The 17,071-nt window shown below is 40.0% G+C and overlaps 1 protein-coding gene across 6 annotated transcripts in view; it reads right to left on the reverse strand.

Moving 5' to 3' along the window:
- Positions 1 to 17,071, reverse strand: part of glsb (glutaminase b) — a 54,537-nt gene that overhangs the window by 25,096 nt on the left and 12,370 nt on the right. For all 6 annotated transcript variants that reach the window (XM_078263123.1, XM_078263124.1, XM_078263127.1 and 3 more), the window contains exons 4-11: positions 16,259 to 16,388; positions 14,158 to 14,237; positions 12,717 to 12,880; positions 10,873 to 10,931; positions 5,833 to 5,865; positions 4,527 to 4,585; positions 2,189 to 2,255; positions 1,607 to 1,657 (exon numbers count right to left, since the gene is read on the reverse strand). In XM_078263123.1, coding sequence (XP_078119249.1) covers positions 1,607 to 1,657; positions 2,189 to 2,255; positions 4,527 to 4,585; positions 5,833 to 5,865; positions 10,873 to 10,931; positions 12,717 to 12,880; positions 14,158 to 14,237; positions 16,259 to 16,388 — 643 coding nt within the window. The remainder of the gene's footprint in view (positions 1 to 1,606; positions 1,658 to 2,188; positions 2,256 to 4,526; positions 4,586 to 5,832; positions 5,866 to 10,872; positions 10,932 to 12,716; positions 12,881 to 14,157; positions 14,238 to 16,258; positions 16,389 to 17,071) is intronic.

Below are 17,071 nucleotides of genomic sequence, written 5' to 3' on the forward strand. Positions count from 1 at the left end.
AATAGGTGAATGTATAACCTTTGGTAGCCTACACGATGCTTCTGGTTGACAGCACAAAGGAGTGAGGAGAATAGAGAGGGAGAAGGGCAGAGAGAGCAAGATGAACAAGGTGAGAAAATGGCTATGTAGCCTATAAGACATATATATATATATATATATATATATATATATATATATATATATATATATATATATATATATATAGTAGGACTACTGTGTTTTTTGTTTTCTCTTTTATTTGATTATTTCCTAGTTGATTACAAAATGTTTTGTATGTGATTGTCAGTGATATGACGGAGGGAGGGGGACAGAGGGAGAGAGCAGGATGGAGAGAGAGTGGACAAAGAGAGGGACCTGGAAGAACCAGGTGAGAAAGTGGACATATATTGTATGGGCAAACACATTTAAAACACTTAAAATATTCCATTCACATTATATTTACGTATGCATTTCATGGAAGACTAGGCTCTTAAGAAAAAGAGATGTTGGATTTTCCCCATCTGGTTCAGAGGCATTATTAGATTAGATTATTCATCATTTAGCTGTATAACCATATCAGTTTCTATCACTGATGATGAAGTTGAAAATTAACAGCAGAAAAAAACATGAATAATATGTTAAGGCTTATTTTACCAGTTGAAGGTACTGTATGTGCAGGGGCGTAGCTCAAAATTCTGGGCCCTGTAGAAAGGCATTTTCTATGGGCCCCTCCCTGCATCCACAGCTATTTATTCTAGCATCTTTTTTGGGCCCTCCTCACATGAGGGCCCTGGGTACTCAGTCCCCTTTTTCCCCCCAGTCCGACGCCCCTGGGTATGTACGCTGCAATAATCATGCTTTGTAGTTGCCATCTTTTTTAACAGCAGATGCCTTGAACCTGTTGATAGTTTGTCATAATTGCATGTCTCAGTCTGTCTATTTATTTCCCCAAAACTCACAAGAAGTCATGATTTAAGGGTTTAATTAACCCGATTTGTGGGTCGGGTGGTTAATTGTGTGGACTGGTTAGGCCGCCAGGAAGTGTGCTGAGTCTAAAAACCCTTTTTCCCATAGACCTACATGGTGAAAGAGACGTCTGTAATTCAGTGGATGTGTTTTTTTGAGCGTCACTGAACCCGCAAAATGACTCGTTTCACTTTCAGAATTTAATCCAATCGATCGAATAACATTTAGAAAGTCTAGAGAGACGCACGATTAAATCATTTAATCCCCATTCAAGTTTGCGGAGCCTAACAGGAAGCAGCCTACTCGGCCGGCTGAAGTTTCTAGTACGCCATCATCCGGGTGATTTTTGGCTCCATGATGGCTTCATGCGTGACTGAGATACTCTCAAAGGAATGCCTTGAATGCTGTATGAACTTCTTATTACACATGCATGGGACTGGCTCATACACACCAGACGCAGACGCTGTTGTGATACACATCAACACATGCTGTCTGAAATCATACACTGCATTACGGCGCCATTGGTTGGTGTGAAAAAGCAAAGCCAGCATAAACGGCGGAACTTCATTACGGCGATATTGCAGAATCTGTGTAAAAGAGGCTAATAGTGGAGGAAGAGCAGCAAAAAGCAGGAAAACAACATAAATACTGCTACACTCACTTGAAAGTAGAAGTCCAGTACAGATGTCATGTCTGTCCCCTCTGGAAAACACTGCAGAGAAACAGACAGAGCAGAGATTAAAACAAGTCGAGTATAGTAAGGGATAATGTAGAAGGGAGCGGGTCATTGGTGCGAAGTAAACCCTGACAGGGTCTTGAATCACCCTGAAGGGGTTAAATTTGCAATAGCGACCCGTTCACTCTACAATATCTGTATAAGAAATCAATAATTTGACACATATTAATTTAAAAATGATTTTATGGATTCAAAACTTGTCCCCCAGAGTCTACGATCAGAACTGCATCAATGAAAAGACCATAAAATGCCAGAATCGAGTACAAAGCCATGGAATAAGTAGGTCTAATAAATGCTTATCAGAATCTAGCTTATTCCAAATAGAAAGATAATTATAAATCTATTGAGCAATACAAAAATGCTGGCCTCTGGCAGTAACTTACTCTTAATCTTTCTTTTATTTTATTTTGTGTTTACATTTCCTGTCTTTCAGCTTTGTAGGGCAGAGAAACCGCAACAGAGAGACAGCGAAAAACAAAGTCAGTAATGACTCATCCAAGCACAAACCTTTTTTTCTTTCAGGTAGTAGCCGATTGCAAAGTTCCTGTCTCCTGACTCACGCTCTGACTGGAACCTGTCACACAGAGAGCACAGCACTCCCTTTAGAGGAAGAAAATATTTGCACTCTGTGTTCTGGAATTCCAACACCCCCCTCATGTGTACATCCAACAACAACCAGAGCTCTCACGTTGTCATGTGATGATACTGCAACATGAGCCCCAGCGCTTGGTCTTTTTCTAGACACATTGTTAGCATGTGATGTCATCATAAATCGTGCACATGCAAGTGACATTTAACATAGATGCCTTTTCCAATCCTCATCCATAATAAAGTCCATCAATACGACTAATACCTCCTGTTTCAAGAGTGATAAGGTCTTGAGTTGTCTTTTTGACCAATCTGTTAATTGCCGTTGAACTGAGGTAAAGGTCCTCAGCATTTAAACGTCTTTACCACCCTCATTATTCGCTTCTTTTTGATGATTTTAGATTGTGTGGTAGAGGCTTTGGCAACACTTCTAGTCTAAAAGGTGAACTAGAAACAAGTAAATATCTGTTAGGGTGTGCACCACACAGTGAATCCACAAAGGTGTTTTTATCTTTCTTCCAAGACCTTCCATAGACTGTGTGGTAGGGGTGGAATGTATTCGTATTGAACCGAAACGGTACATGATTTTACACAGAGAATACACGGTATAAAAATAAATAAAACTTGTGTGCAAATTAATTAATGTAATGCAGAACTACTGTTAGACACGCGGGTTCTAGGGACACCTAATCTGTAGCCCCGCCTTAGCTCTGAAGCTAGCTGAGCTCTGCCTACATGCAGTTTTGCAAATGTCCAGGTGAGGACAGAGATAGCAGCACTAAAGGACCGAGTATGATGTAGTGGTGGCGATCCACAAGAGTTAGAGGACCCGCCGACTCTTATGATCGGCAAGCTGGGGAAAACTTCGAGACTGTATGGATGAAGCCTGGAGCCTCCCGTGTCATGCCCTCCCGCCTGGTGCTGTCCCGAAAACTTCGGTCTTCAGGTCAGTTACAGTAGTACAGGCCAGAGAGTGGTGGATAAGACAAGGACTGTGTGTCGGCGTTGTTCAGCAGTTGTTGGATATGTAAGTGGAAATACATCTAACATGCTAACGCATATCCGACGCCATCACCCAGCTGTACCAATCCGCTGAACTAAGACAAAGAAAACTGTCCAACTCTCCTCCCTACAGTGCTTAACCAGCCTTAGATACAAATACAAATAGGGGTCCTCATGCATTTGGCTGCATGTGCTCGAACCCTCGTTTACAACGCAGCCATCCCGTCCACATATTTGTTGTTGTTGTTATTATTGTTTATAGATGTAATTTGCACTTTCATAAATAAGAGATGCTGTATTTCCAGTTTTATAGCTGATTGTCTTATTTTGTTTACAAGTTACAGATGGAGTCTGGAGATGTTGTGGGGTACTATTAGTTTACTGTTTACATCTTACTTTACACACTAAAGGCTGTTGCAAATAGCTCAGGGGAGAGACTGTATGACACTAGGTGGTACAGTCTGAGATACACAATAAAAAAGAATTTGCCTTATGCATTTTTGTTATGCTTTTCCCTCCATTGTATTGAACTGAACTGTGATGTCTGAACTGAAGTATGAACCGAACCGTGACTTCTGTGTACCGTTCCACCCCTACTGTGCGGGTGTGTACAGACGGTGAATGATTGACAGCCCTCTGACTCACCTAGCCTTGTTGCATGTGTGAGTGTTAGACAACTAACATCTTTATCATATTCTAATTGGTACATGGAGAAACCAGGTTCCAAATTAAAACAGATACCAAAATGCAAAAGAACTGGGTACTCGGAAAAAAACCCGTATAGAATCTAAACGATATCAAACACTAATAGAGTTTGGTGACACGTAAGCCCTAGTACAGCTCTTCTCCACATCGACCTGAGTAGAAGTCTAATCAGCAGGAGTTGTCAGTAAGTGTGGGGGTGTGTATGACCTTTCATGGACAGCTTACATGTTGGCAGTGAAAATTCAACAGCTTGGATTCAACCATGACAAGCCAAGTGAGAGATTGATTCACCAGTTATTGTTTACATTGATACACGTGGCATTTTGTTTTCGTGTTGCACAAGCCACAGATTCAGGTTCCAGATTTGGGTTTTAAACCATCACTGAGCCAATTGGGTTTTAGAGCACATTATCTAAGAGCTGATTAAAGACTCCTGCTGTGTGGGTTAGAGGTTCAACATGCTTCAAAGTTGGAACCCCTCGAGTGTTTGTGCTGGTGAGTGAAAGAAGAGAACTATGATAACATTAACTTATGATTAAGAGGGACTTACGTGGCGTTGCTGAAACCCACATACTCGTTTCCAGACATATTTTTCAGAAAGTTCATGACCTGAAGGGAAAGCAGAGTGTCCAAATGATCAACAGGGGTACATGGCATGAGGTTACATTCTACCACTGGTTGATGGCCTTGCCATCTTAAAAATAGCTGTGGCCCAATTCCATACTACAAACTAATTCTAAACAGTATGTACTATACACAAAGTGTCACAAAGTATACTGATTTTGCAGTTAGTTGTTTTATACTAAGAGTAAATGATACAATACGTGTGTCAATAAACATCAATCAAAGTGTGACTTTAGAGTGCTGCTGCGAATTAAACTTTACAAAAAGAGAACTAAATGTTTTATCAAAGATTTAATACTTTTTTTTGTTTTCAGGGACACATCATCATCTTTTAAGTTCATATGGCAAACTTAACAAACAGTTGCTTATTTACACATTCAGCAATTACAGAGCAACATTAGCATTTGGAACCGCGTTTTCTGGCCACTTGAGGAATGTAAGCTTAAGGCTGTTTTATACTTCTGAGTAAAATCTACGTCGTGCATAGGTATGTGGAGACACAAACCTACGGCGGACCCTACGCCGTAGCCTGATGTTCACCTCTTGAAAAATGTAACTACACGTCGCGGCGACGCATGTCCCTCGGCCGTGGCTTGGTAGCATTGCATTTCCCCCGACTCATTTCCTGGTTCTCCATTTTCATAAACAACATGAAATCAAGGAGAGGGTTAACTTCTCCTGCTCCAGATTTCCCACCGTGGTCAGAAAGAACAGGGGAGACACTTTGTTTCTCTCACTATGACTCTAGAGTCACAACTTGCTCCGAAGTTAATTGCCGTCACTCTCTCACTTTCTCCCTCGCTCTATCACCCACTCCCCCCCCCACACACACACACACACACACACACACGCACACGCCGGCTCGAGGCACACACCAATGTACAAGTAAACAAAGAGTTTTGCGATTGACCCTCTGGAAACCACACACCCCCTAGAGTTATGGCGGTGAAATGCACCACAATGCAAAGAAGTGCGTTCAACCCCGACGCAGAACTCCGAAAGGGTCACGATGCCGTAGGAGCGACAGCGTAGCTACGGCGTGGAGTTGACGCAGAAGCATAAAACACGCAGACCCCGTGTTGAAGATCTCTGCTCTAAAGAGATCAATCTCATAAACAAAAATAAAAATAAAGAAGTTTCTAGTCATCTAGACATAATCCTCCTCACAAGGAGACTCGTCACAGAGTACACGAAAATTAACTCGGCTTCAAAGTCTGACTTCTAATACTTACATAATCAAATCTTTCTGCGTTGCTTGCACCTTGCTGAGGAGAGAACAAAAGAATAAGCAGTTAGTACAGTTCATTCACCAAGGGATGTTGCAGAGCAAGCACATCATAAAAGATTAGACTAAAATGATAATAATGTTGACAAATTAAAACTACAGAATTAGAAAAGACATGAATAGATTTTATTACAAACAAAATGTAAAAAAACACATGAGCTTTGCCAAGAATTATACAAGAAGATACACAATATTAATAAGATTGGCTTGCCAATAAGTTACAAAGAGGGTAGTTTTTTCGATTTAAAAGGGAGATTTAGTAGACATGTGCGTTAACAGAGCTTAGCCAGTTAAAGACCACTACATCTCACTGATTCCAGATAAGGGATTCAATATTATTTCAAGTCTAAAGAGTAACAAGTAAAAAAGATAAGTTTTCAAAATCTGAAGCAGCCCTGGCTGTGTGTATGTTTCTACATAAAGTATGTGTGTGTGTATGCAGGCAAGTATGTATGTGTATGTGTTTTGCAGACCTAGAGCGTCTACTCTAGGTCAACACGTGTCATGTGCAAAGAGCCTGTTAGCCGAAAAGGAAGGAAGGAATGGTTTTCCTCTGAGAATAAAATCACAGCTTGTAGCTCAGTGTACATTTATCAAGCTCATTGATGCTGCCTATTCCACCAAAGTAAACACAGCAAAAGAAAAATGGACACGCATGCACATTTTAAAGTACTATAGCATTAGTTTCAAATATAACAATACTGAACTATTCATGGTTTGGATGGTGTGAAAAGATTTGTAACTTTACATTTAAAAAGGTGAATGCTTTATGTGTGACTGACAGTACATTTCAAATTCTACACTATACTGTGCAGAAGAAAAAACAAGTGACACTGATGGAGGTGTTAAAGAGTCACTAAATGGAGGGTGGGGGGGGGGGATTCTACAGAGCTGATTGGAGGAGAAAGAGAGAAGAGAGTGGAGGGGGAGGGATCAGGGGATTGGGAGAGTGCGAGGAGATAGATATGGAAAAGGAAGAAAAAATTACCAACGTCATTTGACCTGCAGCAGCAGTCATTATTTCCCACAGTTCCTAAGTCTGGAAAATATGCAACAACATACAAAAATAGCAACAACATGTAGCCTTCAAGCACCATGTAACAACAGTTTGGGGCATTCTGCCACGGCAACCATCCCATAGTTTTCCCACCAAGGTTAAAGCTAACTGAGCAACCTGACTGAGCAACGGCTTGACATTCGTGCTTCATTATAGAAAAAAACAACACATTGAGACACTGATGGCAATGGTGGGCGGATGGACACAGACACATGTGATTGGCTTTGCAAATGTGAGGTGATGTCTTAGATTCACTTCTGTGATGTGACTTATGCAGCAACAGGTTTGCTGTGTGGTGGAAGAGTAACCTGCACATATAATTATCCACACACTACAAAGTGTAGTCTGTAGTTTGACTTGACTACTGTGAGCACAGGAGTACAGCTAGGCTCCTGAGTATAAAAGGAGTTCCTCACTGGACTATGTGGTATTTTAAAAGAATAGAAGAGTAGTTTTCCTGAAATAGATGATTTAAAATACAGAGAATGTTCTTCTGCTTTATCTTAGCCCAGTAAAGATCTGCTCACACCACTGCCAGCAATGTTTAAGAATTAGTTCAACATTTTATGTGCTTTCTTTCCGAGAGTGAGATGAAAAGATCAATAATAATCTCATGTCGAACGTGTTTGGCTAGTTTAGCATACAGAGTGAACCACAGGGAATTGGCTAGCTTGGTGGCATGTTCACAAGCACATATACCAACACTAAAGCTCAAAGTATTTCATTTCTTTAGAGCGAGTTATGTGTTGGAACTATTTATGGCAAACAACAGCTTGGCTGCTTCTCATAGTCCAAAACCATAACCTGTGCTCACCAACAATATCCTTCAACACTTGCTAAAAAACAGCAGCAACCCCCACTACCTCAAATTGTCATTTATACATTCGTGGTTAGCCATTTCCCCCTGCTTCCAGTCTTTTTGCTAAGCTAGCTAAACATGTCTGGCCTCCAGCTTCGAACTTGCAGCAGCATTAATTAATTTTTTTTGCCACTTGGTGCCAGCAGCACAAGCTGTAAACACAACATTGCCGTATGAACTTTTGACATTTTGTACAGAATGTGTAAGAAGTTGCTTACAAAGCAAGATTAGCATTTATTTTGAGTCGTGTTAGCTCAGTATACTCCTTTGAGCTGTTTTTGGTCCCTAGCTGCTCTCTCTTTTGGCTCTTTAGCTGCTAAATGCTCCACTGTGTTCATCTAGTTGCTAACTTTGTCTGTCTGCTGTTTGGTGCTGTGCATGTAGTGGTTTACTTAAAACCTTTTACTGCTGCAGCTGAAAGCGACGTTAATGAGAGCTGAGAAAGTGAGCAAAACCGGAGAGCTGCAGGCCAAACCAAAATGATGCCCTAAATTGATAATCTTCTCATCTTACTTTCTAAGAAAGCTAAATGTGTATTTCCCAAAATGTTGAACTATTAAAAACTACTAAACCACTACTAAAAGCCAACTTACTCACCGCTGTCTGTGATGACTTATGTGTATTTTAGTACAGAATTTAACACAATTTACCTTCTACTTCTGCTCAACAACTGTGAGGTCACAAATGGCTAACTGGCTAACAACTACAAATCCTAGCGTTTGTCTTTTGTGACTTGAAAGTTGAGCAGTTGTGCGACGACAGCAACAGAAACAGAAAGACGCCTCAATAACAGCACCTGTTGTGTCTTGTACACTTTGTTTAAACAAAAAAATAATATCACACGAAGAAGTGACAGTTGGCTTCTAAACATCACTGGTTACAGATCAGATCTAATGGCTGCTAAGACAGACCAGATGTTTGTGATTTATACAAATGTGGGCAGTTTTAAAATCGAGGTCCAATGTTTTCTCGAGCTGCCTTAGTAGTCAATTATAGTACAATATTTATCAGTTATAATTCTTCTTGGTAGAAAACTGTTTGGGTGTCTCAATGCCTGCATACGTACATGTGAATGGCTTTTTGACACATGATGCAGTTACCTTTGTCCTGCACACTTTTCATGAAAGATTATTTATTTATTTATTCATACATTATTCTAATGGTCTTTCAATGGATTATTGATTAGCCTTTTGCCCCACAAGCATAAATGTTGCTGAGCAGCACGACGGAAAGGTCATTTGTAGCACTTTTGCTTAAAAATTAACTTTATGGAACAATCTTCACAAGCATGCCATTGTAAAATGGCTTACTGCGACAACTGTGTTGTCATCTTTGTTTTAAATGCACAATAAAAAGGCCCAATTATATCTAGTCCTTTATTGGGATTTAGAGAGTACAACCACTTGCTCCACTTATAAAGATCTGTCATCATTGACTCCAGTTTGAGTGACTGCATTGTGGTTTGCTGTTATGGTATAACAACAGCACAATATTTAATCCCAAAAGGCAACAATTGCAGATAAATGTCAATGTGTCAAAAGGAGTTCCCTGTCTACAGAAACTACCTAGTCGAGAATATGAGGCAAACTATTTTTAAGTTGAATAGTGTTATATATTTGCAAGGTGGTAATGCACAACAAGCACAGGTGAAAAGAGGGAATGGGATTTTAACATGTGGACACTGAAAACACACAGGTCCCAGACCCTGAGAGTTGTAACAAAGAGTACAAGAGGCCCCAAATCAAATCAAGATCAAACAGGCCACATGCTTCAGCATGCTTCGTCATACATAGGGGAGGATTTTGGCATCGTCTACAGGATGGAGATTTCATTATGTTTCCTCTCTAGATTGTGTCCTCCTCAAGTAAAACAAAAACACTTAATAATCACATCTCCAAGCTTTGGTAGCACATGGTTTCTTACAACATCATAACATGAATGAATACAAATTCAGTTCAAAGTCTAAGTGCTTGGGACAAAGGCTTGGCATAACATAAAGTCATCTCCAGAAAAAGCTTCAATCAAATACCAATCCTTGGCGTTGAGAATTTTAGGGCAATTAACAGAGAATGTGTCAAAGATCCATAATTCAATAAAGCAAAAATAAGCTTGTTTCAAGATATTAAAAAGCAAACACCTGCAATAAAGTCTTTCAGCTGTAAGAAGGTATTTATAGAAAGCTCTGGATCTGTGTGAGTGCTAATAATTCAATGCTTGCACTAATTATGTAAAGAGAGCCTGGTAAGGTTAAATAATTTAAAATCAAACCTGAGAATGATCATTAACAGCTGTAAGGAGCTTAAAAATCTAACACTACCAATGTGAAAAACCTATAGACAAAGCTGCTATTGAAGTTGTTATGAGTAAAGCTGTGAGCTAAACTGCAGCTCATTTTAATTTGTAGACGGGTGATTCATTTCTGAACCCTGTGTCAATCTGTCTTCACACGGAGTTAGCCAAGAGAAATTCCAAACACTGTGACACCAAACTCTGGTGACAAGAAGGAGGAGCTGTGGTAGGTGATCAGGATTAATAATCTGACTTCCTATCTCTCCTAATGAGAGAACTGGGTAATGTCTGTGTGCACCTTGCATTTGACCAGCTCTCTGTCCAGGTTATTTTCAGCAGGGACAATAACAGCGTGTGTGCTGCTGGGGCGGATACAGTAAGTGCCTTCAGGAAGGATTAGCACAGGTCTTAATCACCCAAACAAGACAAATGGCAGTGGACTAAGGTAGTGACCTAGAAATGATTCCAGCCGAGTCATGAAAACACACTGGGAAGTCAACTGATTAAGTAACAATACCACAAAATCTGAGTGTGGACAGGGTGTAAAATCTGCATTATTTGTTAAACAGTCAAATCTTATCTGCTACCAATATTTATGTTAACCTTCATTTTATCTACTAGATAAAGCAGCTCACTGATACCCACCATACAAGGGGTTTTATTGCTAAGGTTTCAGTAGACATGAGACACACACACACACACACACACACACACACACACACACACACACACACACACAAAAACACACATGACGGAGGGAAAAAAGGTGGTACTGCATTTACCTTTATCAGTGAAGTGCAAACTATAGCGCCAGCATTCACCATGGGGTTGTGGGGCTTATCTGCAAAACAACAAGTGCTCAATTAGCATGCTGTAAAAGACCAAAGTGTAAACTCTGGGTCATGTATGAGAGCTCTGTATATAAACACATCAAACAATGAGAATCAAACACATGTTGAGCACACATTGACTGAAGATACAAATATCTACATCAATAAAGTATGTACAAAATAGGGGTACTCAATGTCGTTATCGCAATATTACGTTGCGCAATATTATATCGAAAGTGTCACAATAAGTATGCAATATTTAGTTTATATTGTGGAGCGCTGCGTCCCGTCCGTTGGCTGTGTGGCTTAGTTGTGTTTGATTTAGAGCCCGCTTGAAACGCTATAATGCTCATGTTTCATTGGCCAGTTACCGTGCCACATGCACACGTTAGAACACGTCAGCGCACGGGTCCACTACGTGACAAACCCTATGGAGCGTACCACGTGGGTTCATATTTCAACAGAGTGACAGTGGGAGTGATGAAATAGATAGAGATAACTAAACAGAACAAATCAGAGAAGAGAAAGAAAAGTTGTGTCCTGTTCTCTTTATATACTGTCCAACCAGTAAAACATGTCCTGTTCTCTTTATTTATATATTTTTATACTGTCCAACCAGTAAAACATGTCCTGTTCTCTTTATTTATATATTTTTATACTGTCCAACCAGTAAAACATGTCCTGTTCTCTTTATGTATTTATTTGATACTGTCCAACCAAACATCCAAACATGTCCTGTTCTGTAGACATGGTCCTTATTTATTTATTCATGTTTTACCAGTCCAATATGACAGTCAGTTGAAATAAACCTTGTGTTGTATAATTTGTTATGAATCTATTTTGATGCGTTGTCCCATAACTTTTGCCATTTCACGTATAAAATATCTAAATTAATATCGATATCGCAATATTCATAATCGATATCGCAATATCACATTTTGTCAATATCGTGCAACCCTAGTACAAAATAGCAGTAGAATGTATTTGATCTATAGTTTTGTTCTGAACAAGATGCATGGCACGTGACTGAGTGTTTTGTTGATACGATTGTAGGTTTTGGCACGCACATAGCTTGGCAAGCTCCCAAAGTCTCTGTGGAAACTTGGCCTGATTGTATCTCTGCTATGTTATGCTCTGAACTAAACCACACATCTACAAAGCTGACTTAGAGAAAACAAACAGTGGCTACAATGCAAATCCTGGTGGAATCAATGCATTTCAATAAATTAATAGAACTTTAGTTATAGTCAGGCAGGAGTTGAGGTTTCAAATGTGTGTGGAGTTTGTATGGTTCTCATCAAGCAGCACTGAGTCAAAAGTTAGATATTTATTTTCATCTAAAGAAAAAAAGTTTTTAATGTAAAAATTAGGATAAAGTGAGTCTTGCAGTCCTGCTAATCATTTGCCAGCTGGTGATGTCACGTGGCCTCTGACTTATTCCCCTACAGGAGAGTTAAACCAAGAGATAGTTGTCGCCTCCCTTTTCCATGTGTTGCTCTGTGAATTGTGCTCTCTTCCTCTTTAGTTCCAGTAATGCCGGGCAAATGTAACGACCAGGTTAGAGGAAGCCTTTCTCTCTCAGATCTCTCAAAGAGTTCAAGTGCAGCGATTACATCACCGACATGTTCTCACTGGTGTGTGATCCGCTTAGACAACAAAAACCACAACCCCAGGGCCCCATTATCAAACTTGTATTAGGGCTCCACCCCAACATTTCGAAGAGAAACAAAAGTGTGTATGGGCCAATAAGCTCACAGACGGTAGGAAGAAAAAAACGAAAAAGTCTAATGGCTCACCATCATCACTCAGGAAGAGCTTATTAAAGCGCAGGCCACTGGGCTCCATCCCAATGAAACTGTGCACATACTCTGTGCTGTGGTCATGGACAGCCACGGCATACTTCAGAGGCTTAACACAGGACTGCAGACAGAAAGGGACCTTGGTGTCTCCTACCGTGTGCCTACAAAAGACAAAAGATAACAAGTTATCTAAGTAGGCAGACCCGCTGCAACGTCAGTGATTAGAAACAAAATGCAAATGAGAAACATGAACAGATGCCATTTCATAGAATAATGTGTGTCAAGGGAAATCCATAAACTACAGTAACAGAGCGTTTACGGCATGATAACGATTCATTCAGTCCCATGTTATCTTTATGACTTCCACTCTTACACACACTTAACAAATATACACACCTATGGAATTTTACAACAGTGCCTATCAGAGAGCAAGCTGATCAAAACACCCGCTGACATTATCATACTACGCTTTGGACTGTCTCCTTGGACTAGTTTGGTTTTTACTGGGAAATACAAGGACGTTTACACTGAAAACACAACACCTGTACAACATAATGCAATGGCCTGCAATAAACTTAACCAAAGAGTTGAATCAACACCTATACAACATATATTATTCTTCACAAAGAGGGTTTGTTAAACTACATTTAATAGTACTACTAATGTTAATGTTTCTTTTTATTCTGTCCACCCACATGAAATAAAGTAAAGCCCCAACTACGGATCATTAATCATCGTGGCACTTTAGATTAAATACATTTTAGCAACTCAAGGGGGATTTTATTCAACAGTTAAAAACGGAATGTTTTACTAATACTAATAAACACGATAAATGGTTTCCTAAACTGCAGTTTGGTACTGCAAAAATCTGAACTCGCTTGTTAGTAGGGCTTGGCGATATATCGATAATAAATTAATATCGTGATATGAGACTAGATATCGTCTCAGATTTTGGATATCGTAATATGACAAAAGTGTGGTCTTTTCCTGGATTTAAAGGCTGCGTTACAGTAAAGTGGTCATTTTCTGAACCAACCAGACTGTTCTAGCTGTTTTATTATTTGCCTTTACCCACTTAGTCATTATATCCACATTACTGATGATTATTTATCACAAATCTCATTATGAAAATATTTTGTGAAAGCACCAACCGTCGCAATATCGTCGCAATATCGAAATCGAGGTATTTGGTCAAGAATATCCTGATATTTGATTTTCTCCATATCGCCCAGCTCTACTTGTTAGCATTCCTCACTGAAACCCCTGGATTTCATTTGGTCATGATTTGACCTACGCTAATCTGGACTCGGTGATTTCACTCAGGAATGCACGCAGCACAGAGCTGCCATTATAATGTTAACTGAGAGACATCATACAAACATTTACAAACATCACAGTATCCCTTTAATACTTGGTCCTGCTCCTGACTCGGTCTCACCTCTGTCCGTCCACTGTGCACAGAGAGACGGCCCACAGGTCAGGGCTGAATTTGGCGAGCTGAGGAATGTAGTCTGCAACCTGAAAGAAAGGTACGGCAGCTGAAAGAGTGTCGGCACAGCAGCGGTTCACCTTACACCGCTGACATCTGCCTGGGTTCAGGTTTCAATGGAAAGCTAACTCCACTGGCGATACACAAAAACAACTGACAGGTCAAATCCTCATCTGTTGACCAGAGAGGAAAAGTCCACCCTCAGATATCAAAGGGAGTTACTTTAGGACAAAGTGCTCTGTTTACTTTGTGCATTTTATCTCCTTCCCATATGACAGCAAGTCATGTCCCGCATTTCCAGGATGTCTTTTGACAAACCCCAGAGATGTTTCTTTGCTTCAGTACATCCACACTGAAGCTAGCTCAATTTGAGAACTTTTTTTTTTTCCTCTCCATTTTGGACTTTGCTCCACACTAAATCATTGTTTTTGACACATGAAAACAGAGATCTTTGACAACCGCCCTGCAGAGTAGATACATCTTGAAATGCCGAGGGGCAAACAAAGTTATACAGATGTTATCAAGATGTTTTTATTTGGATTTTTTCAACTTCATGTTCATGAAATAATGATTTCATCAGCATCTTAGCGCAGAAACACAAAAATGACACTACAATTCGCCTGGGTTAACACGTAGCATCCATTTAACTATATATTTTTTTTTGCTCATTTAGTTATCAGACAAAAGAAACATAACAAAAAAACTATGTGAATAAAAACACATTTCTCATTGACTGTGATGCACAGTTTAGCTGGCGGTCGACCCAAAGGTGACGATGATAAAGAGTTTGAGCTGTTTGGTTCAGTCATTTCAGTGTGGATGGAGATCTTAAACACTTGTGTTAACATCTGTCATTTTAACACATTTTCAAAATCAGCCAGTTTAGTGTGGATGTAGGCTCAGTTCAGTTATTTGCTAACAGACCCTTTGCACATCAGACAATTTGACTTGTCAAAGCAGGAAAAGCACATGCGTAAATAATAACATTAATGGCTCCATTCCATTAAATTGAAAAGTAGGCAACGTCACTGAGTGAGCATGCCCTGGAACTGGCTCACCTAAATGGAACGCAGCCATCATTAATGTCATTAATTCCAGCTGTGCTTTTCCTGCTTTGACGAGTCAAAATGTCTGCTGTAAAAAAGGTCTCTTCTTCTGCAAAATAAACTCTTCTGTTGGTCTCAGGAGGCTGTAGACTAACATGTACCACCTCATTTACATATTATGGAGTCGCCAGATGCTTTTAAGCCGAGACCTGCAAGTTTCACTGTGGGGAGGTTCATATAATCTGGGAATCATCATTATGGCTGGGTTAAAATAATCGATTCTCCAATTAAAACCAATCTTTGTTTGAGCGATCTGATATTGGTTAATAAAATCCAGAAACTGGTCTTTTAATATATGCCTTTTCACCATGGATGTATAAGTAAAAAGTACTTTAAACAAACTTTTTTGGGGGTCAATTCTTAATGCAAACGTTGACCTGGTGCATTATAAAAGATATTTGAGGGTTGCTTGTTACTTTACAGCAGAAGTTCTCTGAGAATCTCTTTTACATCCAAGCTAAACTGGTATTGCAACTGGATTTTCCCTAACCTAACTGATATCCAATTGGAAATGTAATTGAATCTGGAACTTGTGAATCGGAATCGATTTGGAAAATCATTGGCGATACCCAGCCCTAATCATCACCGTGTTGCTGCTCTCCTCAATTTTGTAGCTAGCACCGAAAATGACTTGACACAACACACAGAAACATGCTGCCAAAGAGAATCCTGCACCAATATGTGAAAGTATCAGCTAGCTGGGAACACCAGTATGATAATTTCCTGGGGTGGATTTTTCCTTTAAGTGTAGGATGGCAGCGTGCTAATACAGTGGTTTTCAATCAGATCAGAGTGCTGCTGGATGTGTAATCAAGGACTGATGTACACCTCTGATATCAGCTGAATGCAGACTGAAGCCACACTGTTAGAACAAACTGAATCTGTATGGGCTAAAATCATTATGATTGAGAGAAACAAAAAGAGGCATGGATGAAAGGACACACCTGTCCTCCAGAGAGCTTTTTGGCACTCTCATACAGCTCATCAATATGGGAGGTGAAGGACTGGAAGTCTGGGATGACGAACTTCTTTCGGAAGGCCTGAGTGAGCAGGACAATGTTGCTCTGGACACACCTGATGAATAAACCACAAATAAGCATGCTAAAACACTGGGACTGCATGCAATTGGAGGAAAAAGTTTGTCAACCAAGTTTGCAACCCTGAAGTCTGACAAACTTCTATGAATGATAAAGAAAGGGTCTGATGAAGAGGCTTCATCATAAACATATTGATCAGCTGCTTTTTTATCCATTTAGTGTGATCCAATATGAATCCATACAGTGATAAATGATCGAACCACAGACTGTAGGAAACCATGTTCATGGTGCCGGTGACATTATCCAAGGGTTTATGGGACGTGTTGATGCTCACATTTTAGTGGTTACTACTGCAGGTTACTACGGCCAAACAATTTGAGAAAAGTGAAGAGCCTCTGTGGACAAATAAGTGTCAACCACCTTGGTGTTTACCTTGCACGGCAGCTGGATTCTCACTACCTCGCGAGATCACGTGAGAATCACAGGATCACAAGATCACAGGAAAATCCTTCTTGTCAGGCTTTAAGTAATGCATTTGTGTCTGAGCCACTGTGACTCAGACCAATCGGCGTCCTGTGAGAAACTACTGGCAGCTACGGGCGTGGTACCAACAGAACAATGATTTTCTAGTATGGAACCAAAACACACACAAGAAGTGAAACTAAATAATGATAAACATCCTGTAGACAAAAATCTATTGACTTGAAAGGAAGGAAGTTG

This window comes from Sander vitreus, chromosome 11, assembly GCF_031162955.1.
Source record: "Sander vitreus isolate 19-12246 chromosome 11, sanVit1, whole genome shotgun sequence".
Taxonomy (NCBI): Eukaryota; Metazoa; Chordata; class Actinopteri; order Perciformes; family Percidae; genus Sander; species Sander vitreus.